Here is a 12,689-nt window from a genome sequence, read left to right on the forward strand (position 1 = left end):
TCAAAGCTCTTAATGCATTGATATTCTAAATGTGAACATTACTCATTCATTTCCTGCAGAAGAAGGGTTTTAAATATTTTTCAGCCAGACTTTGATTACTGATAGTAATCTAGATCCTCATGGAATGCTTTGTTTTGACAGAAAGCAATTACCTGTTTCTTTTGGGCATGGGAGGTGGAAGACTCTTCCTAAATCTTAAGTCTTATATGATGGAGTCACAGTGATGAGTGGTTGTTTGTGTTTGGTTTTTTTTTAATAGTTAAAAAACCCCACACCCACACAGAACACCTTGAAATTTGTCCTCCAATTAGTCTGGGTAGTGGTGTGAAGTAGAAATCAACCTTGATTTGGCTAGACTGGATCTTTCTAGGGGTGGGATGGAAACTGCATTCAGGCAGGAGGAGACTGGGGGGACTATTGGGAGTAGCTGCATTGGATTAGTATAGTGTATGACCATGACTGTGCAGTACAGCAGTGGTTGTGCAGCCCCCATTTCTACTGTGGCTTGCAGGCATGTGTGCTGCATCTCTTATTTGTTTATGTATCCTTTTAGATGTCTTAGTATTTCCTGTGTGTAACTTGAGTGAAACTTTCCATCTTGGCAAATACTTACGGAATGAAGGGCCCATTGTATGAATCCGTTATGGTCTTGCTGAATGAGACAGTGCTCCACAGGAGCTCTAGCCTTATCGAGCGTGCAGTTTGGTTAAGGGCACAATGTTATGTTATGGAGCATAGTTTGACTCTTTTTCTTTTTGAAAAACAAAATTCTGTATCCAAAAGCTACACTGAAAAATAAGGCTGAATCTTCCCAGCTTCGATCTAGTCCTCTATATCTGTAGTGGAATAGGAGATGCTAGCTTGTAATGTGAATTCTTCTTAGCATGTTAGTTATTATAATCTTAATTACATTATCTTGTACAATTTCCAAATATCTTTTTGTAGGACATCAGATGATGAATGAACTTGCTGTGCAACTCCTATGCAAGCATGTCTGTCTTTACTTTTGTTTCTGGCCAAATCCAGCTTCTGTCACTATTTCATAGTAGATTCTGTCCACACGTAGTGAGTGGAGTTGTGCTGAGTTTATATGGATTCTGCCATGAAGCAACTGGATCCATTTTACGCCTTCATCAGCGTTCAGTGATTGAAACCTGAGTCCTGTTGCATCTCTTTAAGCAGTGGACTGTTCATCTCAGTCTTACGTGTTGTAGCAGATACTGTAAGTTGTTACTTGTTGTGAGAAGAAGCAGTCCTGCCTCACCAGTTCTCTTCTCTAGTGTCCTGACAGCTAACAGTTCTCAGGCATAGCTTGTTCCTGTTGTGGTTTACTGTGCGAGTGCTTTTCAAAGCAAGAACTGGAGTAGTGGAAGGGCAGGATTCCTGCCTTACGGCAGGACAGACCTGCCTTAAATAAGCCATTTTAGGGGATAAAATTAACTTCAGAATGTCTACAATAGTTTCTACACAGACCGTACAGTGTCAGTAGTGCCTTTTTACTCAAAGGCAAGCTGTAGTTTTGTTTTTCAGAACTGTCAGTCATCCTAAGTAGGAAGAACTAGAAAAGTAAAGGCTACTACTTCTCTCATCAGAAACCTTTTATTTGTTGTTAATGTTTAGTGGCGATGTACAACTAGTGATGTAAGAATTAAAATAGTTTCTCCTTGGCTGTGTAGCACACTGCCTCAGTTTTATACGCTGTACTAATGACTAGTCATTAGAAAATGAGTATTAGGTTTCAGCTACTCCCTGCCAGCTTTGGTGGCCATGCAAGCTCAAGGACTATTGCTCCACTGTCTCTTTACTTTACGTGGCTATTTTTAACATGGAGTAATTCAGTGTGCTGGTCTACCATCTGCAACCAGTTGTTGCTATGAGAGTGGGAACAAAAGGCTGTGGTGCAAGAACTGCCATATGCTGTTGCAGAGAAAGGTGTGTGGAATTGTACCCAGATTTCTGCTACTGCTAGCTAACGTAATGCTCAAAAGAGGAATTTTTATTTAGAAGCTTCATTTGTAAGAATGAAACAAAATCTTGTACCCTTGCTTGAGGTGGGATTTGTGCACAGACTTGTCAACCTTCCTCTGAAACAGTTATTTTTTGCCTCTTATGCCAGAGAAGGAAGACTTAAATATTACTTTAACATGACATTGAGTAATGTGCTTGTCCTTTTAGTTGCTTATACAATAAATTAAGCTTCAGTGCTTTAATAATAACATCATCTGGTGTAAGATGAACGATCTGCTTGACAACCTCCCTTTCCAAAGGGGAACCTTCTATATGTCCCATGTAGAAAGGATGTAAAGACAATCAGAGAAGGATTACCAATGTTCAAATGTGATCAACTATCCTTATGTATAGCATTAGATTTTCTATTGGTATTATGTGAGTAAAGCTATGCTAGTAAGAGCACCTGCTAGCCGGTAGTTCAGGCAGGACCTCTTTGGTTTATGATTTCGAGCTTTTGTGGTTCTGTCAGTTTCTCTGTTACTGGAGTTAATGTTACAGGGTGTATTTTTAACACTTTTTTCTTTTCTTATACATATTCAAATTTGTAGAGGGCAAAATATAAAACAGCGGAAATCTTTATTTATCTTCAACCACATTTTTTAAAACCCAAGTGTTAAAGCCACTGTCACGCTACCTAGCACTGCTAGAGAAATACCATGTTTGAAGTTAACTGAGCATTTCTGATGTGGGTTTGTTTTTTTTTCTCCTTTTAAACACTTCCCCTCACCCAAAAAGCCTTCATTTGCTTAGATTAAAGGAGTAAAATGAGATATTTGTAATGAAATTGCTAGCTTACCTGTAACTTTTTTGTCTGGGAGCAATATACAGTTAAGCTTGGGTAAAAGCAGTACTTAAAGCAAATGTAAATTTACTGCATGCTTATGTTCAATGAATTTTGTAGTGCAACAATAAAGCATGGGCTTAAATATCTTAACCCAACTTGAACAGTAAGGTTAAACCTCTGCTTTGTTTTCAAAGACACTTTTGCTGTATTTCAGAGCCAAGGTGCGATAACTGAGAAACTGAGAAGTTTCAGTATGCATGATTTGACTACTATACAAGGAGATGAGCCAGTAGGACAGAGACCCTATCAGACATTACCAGAAGCAAAAAAGAAAACTAGAGCTTCTGCAAGTGAATCTTCAGGTAGGTATCTATTTTCTTCTGACTAAAAGAACAAGTCACCAAAGACAAAAGTGGAAAAGCAGAAATACATTTATCTCATTTAGAAATGGAAAAAGCCTCGAGGAATTCCAGTGCACTTGACCAGGGTTGACTTGAACAAGATAGATTATGACAATCCCTGAATTACTTTCTTTTCGCAGCCACTAGCAGTGTATCATACTGTACTCATTACTCTTATCTTTGCCAATTAGCAATGAGAATTCCTTCCAAAGTAAAGCTTAATTGGAAGTAAAAAAAATACGTGATTAAGTGGTGTTTCTGTGACTTGTACAAGAAATTAAACATGAAAATTTATGGAAGCTCAATAAATAGGAAGAGAAAACTAATGGAAATGAATTCAGGAGGTCTGTAATGATAGTTCGAAATGTAAAATTGCTTGTGGTGACAGGAATAATAAAGGCATTAAGTTGTCATACTGGACTGATGCACATCAACACTCAAAAAATGGTGCATGCTGACCAATATGTTTTTGCAAAGGTATTTTAGTACTAGTATTATTTTATTATTATATTACATATATTTTTATTATCATCATAATCACTTTGCTCTTGAGCCTGTGATGCTTGAAGGAGGGTTTCAGTGGAAGACTGTCAATTGCATCTCCTTAAACGATAAAGCTACGATGTGAAGTAGTTCGTATTTCCCGCAGAAGAAATAGCTCTGAACTATTTCTTTTCTATTGACCTAAGCCTGTCACTTCTTCTCATCCCTCCATTTCGGGGAGGGGTGGTGCTTGTGGAGTGCAAGGAATTCCAGGAATTGCATAGTAGCCCATAGTGTTTCTGAGGAGTAAACGGCCACCTGAATAGCCCTAAGCTGAATTGCTAATTGAGCCCAGAAGGGGCAGGTCAGTGTGAAGATACTGGCCAGAGAGAAGGCTTATGACTTCATCAAGAGTTGCATTAGGGATGATGTCACTGCAGCTGCTGTGCAGAGGCTGTTCCAAAGTGAGAGAGTTAGTTATCTATCTGAAATAGCTTGACAATGCCCAAAATTCCATTTAAAAAAAAATTACTCGCGTATGATTTATAGTGTGCAAGTAACCAGTGATTGTGAGATTGAATCTCACATGTCCAAATGCTTTCTTAGAGCTAGCTGAACTCAATTATTTCTACTCCTGGACCCAAATCTAATGTACACCTGTTGATTCTGAATTTTCTTCGGCGGTGGAGATTTAAAAAAAGAGCCAAGCACGGATAGAGTTAGGAACACTACGTAGCAATGTTTTGTTGCACTTAGCAGAATGTTGTTTTTTGTGATCTGAGCTGGGAGGTCCTGTGCCAGTTAGTTGGAAAGACCTAGTTGTAGAATGACGTTGATCATAGAGTGACTGAGCTTTGAAAAGGGCGAATGTGATTTTGATGGATCAGAAGAGGTGTTATGAATAGAGGTAAGGAAGTGTTAGTGTCACTGTAGACATCCTAGTCAGAAACTGTACGAGTAACAGATGGCTATTAAAATCTCCGACACTGAAAAAGATGAATTGAAACTATATTGGAGGCAGAGACCTGTTGCCTCTAGAATGGTAGAAGAGGCAAGTCTGCTGTAAGTAGCTGTGGAGTAGATGAGCGTGATTCTAATTTCAGGAAAAAAATGAAATGACCAAAGGAAAAGAATCTAATTAAGCCTAAAAAAAATACTGGCTTAAGGTGAAACGTACACTGATCACAAATAAAGTTGGGTTTGGAGTCTAAAAGGTGTCCCTGAGTGCTGTAGGTTCCGGAATGGCTTTCTAAAAGCAAAGCTCGGCAGGCAGAAAGAACCAGACTGTGTTTGGGGCTTTAGGATACACCTGGGATGGGCTGTCGGACCCCAAGGAGCTGTTCGGGAGGTGTTTTTAAGCAGTTCGCGCCCTCTAGTGAGAATCATCGGTAACAACCGTGGTCCTATTTTTGCAGGACGTAAACAACCGTTCGTAGTACTCTGACACTATATCGATCTGAAAGGAGCGCTGGTATTAAACATGCAGGGAGGTGTGCGAGTATGAAGGAAAAGCCTACGAATCACAGACTCATAGCATGGTTTGGGTTGGAGGGGACTTTTACAGTCTAACTCCCCTTCCATGTGGACTGTGGCCGAAAACCTTAAGTACTTCTCAAGATGACCACTGAGTTTTTGGCAGTTCAGTGTGAAGCAGAAGATGGTAGCAGACTGATGGTTTAATTTTTAACGGTCAAGGAACCACTGCATTGCGTGCCTGTGGAACAAAGTGGCTTGTTAATTAAAAATGGCAGAATTGTAAGTAGCAAGCTCCTAGCAGACTAGATGTTTCACTGTTTTGAAACAACTGGCAGACTGACCATATCGTTTAAAAGAATACAGGAATTATGTGAAAGATGAAACTCATGGCTTGCTTAGAAATGTATAAGTTGTAGCTACTTCTTATTAAACGTTTTTATAAAACCGTTTTTTAAAGGTTACAAAGCTCCACTGGAAAAAAATCCTGGAGATGATAAAACAGATGAGGAGATGGAGGGGACCCATTCAGAGGATGAAGTGTTTGCCCAGAGAGGCCTTCGAAGAACTCAGAGCATGAGATCTGTGAAAACTATTAAAGGCCGTAAAGAGGCAAGTATAATCTTAGTGAAGTGTTGAGTTGGTTTTTAACAGTGTACCTGGGCATTTTTAATAAAGCAGAAATTTATTTTTTTAGTCTTAAGGGGGTTATCAACAATGACTGGGCTGTAGAATGCTAAATGGAGAAGGAAGTATGTGATAACAATACCTAAGCCTGCAGGTTTTGTAGTTTGGGGTGTTTAAGGGAAATACATGAATGCAATTAACTAGGGGAGGAGATGAAATAGACTCTGTGCTTGTAATGCTAATTCTGGCACCACCAAGCCAAATTCCAGGGAGTGCTCACCTTGACAGAGGTGTAGATAGTGGTACTGTCATCTGCCTTTGTGCGTCTTGGTTGTGCACACTTAAAGGTCTGCTATTTAATGGATTAGAGAAGATTGGGAATTTTTTAGTTCCCATAGCCATATGGCCTGCTTTGACTTGTAACCCACAAAGAGAAGATTCTATGTAGGATTCAAAGTGCTTTATATCTGTTGGCATATGTCACAAAGTTTAAAGATAGTTTGGGATAAATCTGTATGGAATCTCGTAAAAGTTTTTGGATAATTCTGGGAAAAGATTTGAGACTTCTTACCCGATTTTGCTGAAAATGTATCTTGCTCAGTTGTAGGCAGATTCTTTTACTGAAACTGTGGAGTGTCCAAAACATGTTTAAAGACACTTACTAGATCGGATTAGTGGAAGGGTAAATAATATTTCTGCCTGAAGTGATCTCAACTGTTTTTAAGTTACAGTTCTTTTTTTTTTTCCCCCTCAGATACGTTATGGATCACTGAAATACAGAGTGAAGAAGAGACCCGCTGTTTACTTCTAAGTGTATTGGACAATGCCTGCGAGACAAACTGCTGTATTATAATAACTTGAACTCAATGTGTCAAGTGTTCAAGATCTGTGTATGATCCATATTATGGGTATATATGAATAGATATGGTGGGACTTGGTTTTATGAACCTAAATGGTCGGATAAAGTATTACTCTGCTTTTCTATAACTGCTTATTGTTTAGACTTAAATCTGGACAGGTTATAGTATGAATTTCACCACTCCTTAAATGGGAATTAAATGAGTAACAGGAAACAGCCTTTCTGCAGAGGTGCTGAACAGACTGAAATAATTGCAACTACAAATGAATTAGCAGAAGTATTGTAAGTATGTGTAACTTGTGAAAATGGAACCCATAGTGTCCCCAAGTTTACATGGAAAGATAGGAATACTTGAAATATTTTTCTGAACTACAATTTCTGAAAAGGCCTTTGTGTAATATAAAAATGTACAGTTTAAAGGACAGTGGATGATCGTGGGGAAGAAAAAGTAAAGACGAGGTAGGTATGGTACATCATTGAGATCATCTTCTTGCATCATGTTGCCAAGCTTAAACTTATGTAATTCTAATAGGTGCAAACTGGGGGTACATTTAGCACTTTATGCAAAACTGTATAGTTTTGCACACTCCTGCTGATTTACAGCTGCATGTGTCATTTTAGTGACTTCTTAAGTAGGTTGGACTTATCATTTGAATACCAACAATTCATGTATTTCATGATCATTTTTTAATTTATCTTGATTGCTTAAGTATGCTTAGGATGCTGTAGATAATTGCTACTAACACTTAATATTATCAGGTGCCTTTCTATGTATTACAAGGCTGTGCGTTTTTTTTGTCTGTCTGGGGTTTTTTTGTTGCTTTGTTTGTGTCTCTCTTTCACTTAAAGAGATGTAACATGATTTAAGTCAGTTTTGGTTAAAATTGTGGTAAGTAAAACTTTTAGCAATTCCAGTGATAGACCTCAGGGATCTGATCAGCCCATCACCTGTGTATTAGAAGTCATGCTGACATGAAGGCATGTATGATAGATTTATTCAGGTCCTGGTTTGGTTTTGCTCTGCATTGCTTTAAGAATGAATATCTATATTAGAAGATGTATGTGTGTATATTTCATACCATATGTGGATTCTAAAATTGGCTGTGTAGTACTTCATTGCTAAAGTTGTGATGAAAATATTTACATACAAATATCTTTATCTAGAAGTCTAGCTGATTTAGCCGTTTTATAACCTAGAGTCCCATGGCATAACTGTATGCACAGAGATGAATTTTGGAATGTCATTCAAGGCAGTGACTTCTCAAAATGATTTTTTGAGGTCCCCTTTGGTTCTGTTTTCTGCAATTCTGAGAATTAGGCTGACTTCCATTTTTTGTGTGACTGTATTTCTACTGTGGATTCAGGGAGAAAACACCTATTTTTTGTAGTTAGTATTTTACTACTTGGCATGGCGAGAAATGGTGTTACTTTTCTTAATGAGACAGCGGTGTGTGATCCCTCTTATCCTTGGATCTCGGTCTCCAGTCCTTAAACCTTCCCCCAGGTACGACAGTTATCTGTAAGTCTCCTGCAGCACTTTTAAACATATTCTCAAGGCTTGGGCCTGCTGCGGTTCTTTTTCTTTATATTACAGCTATAGCAGGTTCACTGCTGGTAAGCACTTAGTGGCCTGTTAATATATACTGGCATTTGAAGTAGTCTTCTGTCGACTTCGGGGCAGGGTTTGAGTTGTATGGAGCTGGTCTCTATCGGCATTGTCTCACTTACTTGCTATCGTAGGTGTCTGTAAACCAAGTGCAAAACCTTGGTCAAATCCAACACAACTGATGGCACAGTGCTTTTGACATCGCAGACGAAGTTAAATGGTTTAGTAAGAAGTTGCAACAGTCTGTAGGTGATTAAAAGGCCAAAGCTTGTCTTGCCTTTCTCAGAGACGCAGTTTCATACAGGAAGACAGGAAGGCTGCTCTCTCCCAAATGAGTGTGGTGCAGAAATCCCATCTCTAACCAAAACAGCAGCTTACGATCTAGCTTTTGTAAGGGGCTGTTGTCTGTGGAGGAGGCAGTGATCAGAAAGGCAACCTCACCCGGGTGTGATTCATCCCTTGTGCCCCAGGAATGATTGTGCTTCTCATCTGTTTCCCTGAATGTAGGGAAAGGCTGTGTCTCTGTCTTAAGGTAGGTAACAAGTTAGTGGAAACAGAGGCTTTTGTATTTGCACCTTGCCCCTCTTTGAAGATTAGACTCACCTGGGCCTTGGGTGGAATCTCTTACTCTCTACTTGAGTGTTGTCCTTGGGCACTTGCTGCCATGTCTTGCTTTAACTTACCGTGTTTGTTTTATCAGCAAGCATGGCAATAAAATTGTCATCGTTCTACAAATCAGAATCCTGCATGAAGGAGCAGAGTAAGCTCTTCTTTCAGAATTACAGTTTGTTACAGGTTTGTGTAGATCCTGTTTCGGATACTGTGTTCTGCTTGTGTTTCCAGGGCTAGAGATCATTCGAGTAGTTTAGGCTCTACCACACTCCTGGTCAGTAAGTTGTCCTATAGATCTTTAGGTACTTGAGGCTGTAACTTCTGACTGACTTAACTTGCTAATTAAGTAGTGACAAAGGTTAAATAAACTCTCTTTTTTTCTGAACTGCACAAGGAACTAGGAAAGCTGGCAGTATTATTCATATTCATTACTGTTTGCATATAAATGTGCTTGTGTCTTCTCAGATACTTTCTTAAGTGATAAAACTTCCATGGTTTTCCTAGCTGTTTTTTTAGTCTGATATCCTACTGTAAAATTCTTTTCTTGACAGCTTGATTTTCCTCGTAGAATTCATCCTGAAACCGATTCACGGTATTATGTTGTGTTTTTTTTTATTTCTGTTCATTGTCAGCTGATGCTTGGCAGGGCACAATGGCATGATTAGCTTTCATCCCAATGATAATGTATTTCTCTCTGCTTGTTGAGTTTAGCTTAGTTTGGTTTTGAAATACTATACAATCTTTTAAACTTTGTGTACAGAGAACTGTCAAACTTTTTTGCCTTAGCAACTGCAGAAGTGATCTGTCTAGCTCTTGCCAGTGATTTATTGGAAAAAATGTTAAACAAAAATCAAAATTTAACTTAAAGTTCTTTTTGGGTTTGAAATGTAAAATGTAGTTCATGTCAAATCATATAGTCTTTTGAACCATGCGTTTCCTGAGAATTGACTGACTGCCACCAACAGGGCTGCTAATACAGTTATAGAAAAACTTACATAGAGGTTAAAGGTACTTTAAAAGAGAATATGTATTTCTTGTTAAATCATGTGAAGGTTTCAGGCCATTCTGAAATATATCTGAACTGACTCAGATTTCTTAGCAAGAGCCTACTATACATGTTAAAATAGATAGTTTGAGATCAGGATTAAATTGATGGCCTCAGTTACAAATCAACTTAGGCCAGGCTCTGATTACAAAGTAATTGCCAATATTAGCTACTTAATGCTAATTGCTTTGCTATGTGAAAGTAACTGAATATTTTCCACGATACTTTTTGCAAACTGTAATGAATTTTAAAATGAACAGAAGGTAATTTGGTTAAACAGAACAGTGGAGTAAATGCTAGATGCATTTAACACGCTGTTCATGACAAAAGATGCATTTTATTTTTGGTGTTGCTTTTATTAATGGGAAGTTGGTATTTTAAAGTATTTTTCTATGAAAACATGTATGCGCAAAGGCAATACTTTAACATTTTTCACAAACTTGTATTTTTAAATGCTACAGACCAGAGACTGTCTACAGTGAGACCGAAGCTAGTAGCTTTAAAAAAAATGCAATGTAAGCTTTAATTTTTTTATTGTATTAATAACTTGCTGTCAACTTGTTTACATGTTTGTAGGAGGGAAAGCTTCATTATGCATTGACTTATCCTTGATACTATCTTTAATAAATGCTGCTTTGAGCAGGATGCGGTGGATATTTTATTACCTGAATTCTGATTAACAAACCAGTCTCTATGTAATCTGTGTTCGCTTATTTGTTATAAAGATTGCAGTATTCAAACAACCTCTCTGAATTTTGAAAAGACTTTAAAACTGCTCAAAGTATGACTAAACTGTTATTGGGGTTTTGCTGTGGAGCCTGATGCCGATTTAGACTTGAATGAAACTGACTCTGCTTAAAGCAACTTGAAAATGCTGTAGTGTTACCTATTTTGATTAGATGTTCAGTTCAGAGTAAACTCAAAATAAGATGCTTAATCTCCCAAAAGAGTATGGCCTCCTGGGGAACTGTTGTGGTTGGTTGTTTGGTTGTTTTTTTTAATTAAACCACTTCTAATGCTAGCCTCTTTTTTTTTTTATTGATGCAGCTTTACTGTTGTTTGTGCCAACAAACAGATTTTGGTTTGTATTTCCTAGTCAAACAGAGTTCTTCTGATAAGCTAGAGGAGATGCAGAGGTAAACTTGGGCCTTTCCTCCTTCAAACCTTCAAGTAAGCTGTGAACACCCCTGGTAAAACCAAAGAAAAAAACCTCAGTAACCACATGTTCTGGACCTTTTTTGCAAGGTTTCCTGACTTAGTGCCTCAAAGGAAAGAATTTTTTTTATATGATTAATGGATGACAAAGACTTAAACTACTATTTATTGCTACTGTTTCCTAAGTGTTATGAAGAGACACCCCAGAAGCAGAGACTGACTGTAAGGGACCTTGCAGTGATTCACTTCCTAGTGTCAGAACAGTTCATGCTGTACAAACTCCCTATGTACTGAAGAAATTGTGGATGCCAGAAAACAATGCTGTGGGTTTTTTTTCCCCCTTCTTTATTTGTTCAACTGATGTTTAGTAGGTAGCAGGGACATTTGTGAATGCGGGCTAAAAGCTGTCTTCCTGCTGTTTAACGTGATGCTCGTGAGACCTGCTCAGGGAGTGAATAGCTGGTGGTTCTAAAATAGTGCCGGTAGGTATGTCCTGGGCTATAAAATGTTCAAGATGAAGCAGATGCAGCAATGGTGATGGTTTTTTGGGGTGCTTTTTGTTTTTCGAGATGTTAAGTATTGTGTATTTTCCACACTGACTTGGGAAAACAGATGATTGAACATGAGGGGGACTAGGTCTTGTAAAATCAGTAGACTTCCAAAATTATTTTCATCCTTTCTGTAGATCTATTCAGGAACAAAACAGGAGTGTCTTGTTTATGTCTGCCTGCTTTTGCCAAGGTTCAGCAACAGATTGCTCTGTTTGGATTAGGGTAGGAATCACGAAAGCAGCTGGAGCAGAGCCTGTAAGGACTTCAAATAAAAGCTAGGATTTCACTATGATCTGCTAATGCACGGTGACTACATGGATGGGGAAGCTCAGACATGATTTAGAAAGTTCCTTTTACCCATGCTGTCAGAGTTCCAAGGTAAGCAGCATTTTGGCTCTCACTTAGCTCTCCCTGGGCAACATAGCCACTTTGTCCTGTGGCACTCACTACTTTCTTGGTGAGCTGCACCATCCCATCCAATCTTTCCACTAATTTTAGTTCTCCTGGACTAAGAATACTAAGGGGAGGTCATCTTAACTTACTGCCAGAGGAAGAATTTGTTGATATGGCTAACCTGGGTAGAAAGACTTAAACCCCAACAGACCCAAAGCAAAACAAAATCCCTGTGTAAAGCTAGTGTAATAGTAAAGCTGCATCTTCAGACATAATGCTAGGAAAAATGCAGGCATAACCCTGTCTGTTGTAGCCTTGAAGGAATTACACCAAAGGTGGCCACTCATGGTGCTTTTGTCAAACCCCTTTCCCCTGGGTCTAATTAATAATAGTTAATGTCTCTAATTTTAATACTAGAGTTGCCAACTTAACGAGTTTCTCCTGTTGTCCTTAGGATGTGGAGCTTTTAGGTGGCACTCTCCAAACTGGATGAAAGCCACAGAGCATTTATGGTAGTTTAATGTGTTTTATGGAATCAGCAAAGGGAACTGCCTTGTTCTGTAGGTGCACAATGAGCGGATGTGGCCAGAGACAGCAGCCTGGGGAGAAGGCTACTGAGCAAAATTAACCTTTCGTAGCAGCCTGCAACTACCTAGGCTATGTTCAATCCTGATGAAAAATCCTGCTTCT

The 12,689-nt window shown here is 38.7% G+C and overlaps 1 protein-coding gene across 1 annotated transcript in view; it reads left to right on the forward strand.

Annotated features, from left to right (window-relative positions):
• The window catches only part of REEP3 (receptor accessory protein 3), a 43,778-nt gene extending 33,011 nt beyond the window's left edge, over positions 1-10,767 (forward strand). The window contains exons 6-8 of the mRNA XM_086616700.1: positions 3,009-3,156; positions 5,612-5,763; positions 6,533-10,767. Of these exons, the coding sequence (XP_086472826.1) occupies positions 3,009-3,156; positions 5,612-5,763; positions 6,533-6,589 (357 nt within the window). The 3' untranslated portion in view covers positions 6,590-10,767. The remainder of the gene's footprint in view (positions 1-3,008; positions 3,157-5,611; positions 5,764-6,532) is intronic.
• The last annotated feature ends 1,922 nt before the right edge of the window (positions 10,768-12,689 follow it).

This window comes from Tauraco erythrolophus, chromosome 9, assembly GCF_009769465.1.
Source record: "Tauraco erythrolophus isolate bTauEry1 chromosome 9, bTauEry1.pri, whole genome shotgun sequence".
NCBI lineage: Eukaryota > Metazoa > Chordata > Aves > Musophagiformes > Musophagidae > Tauraco > Tauraco erythrolophus.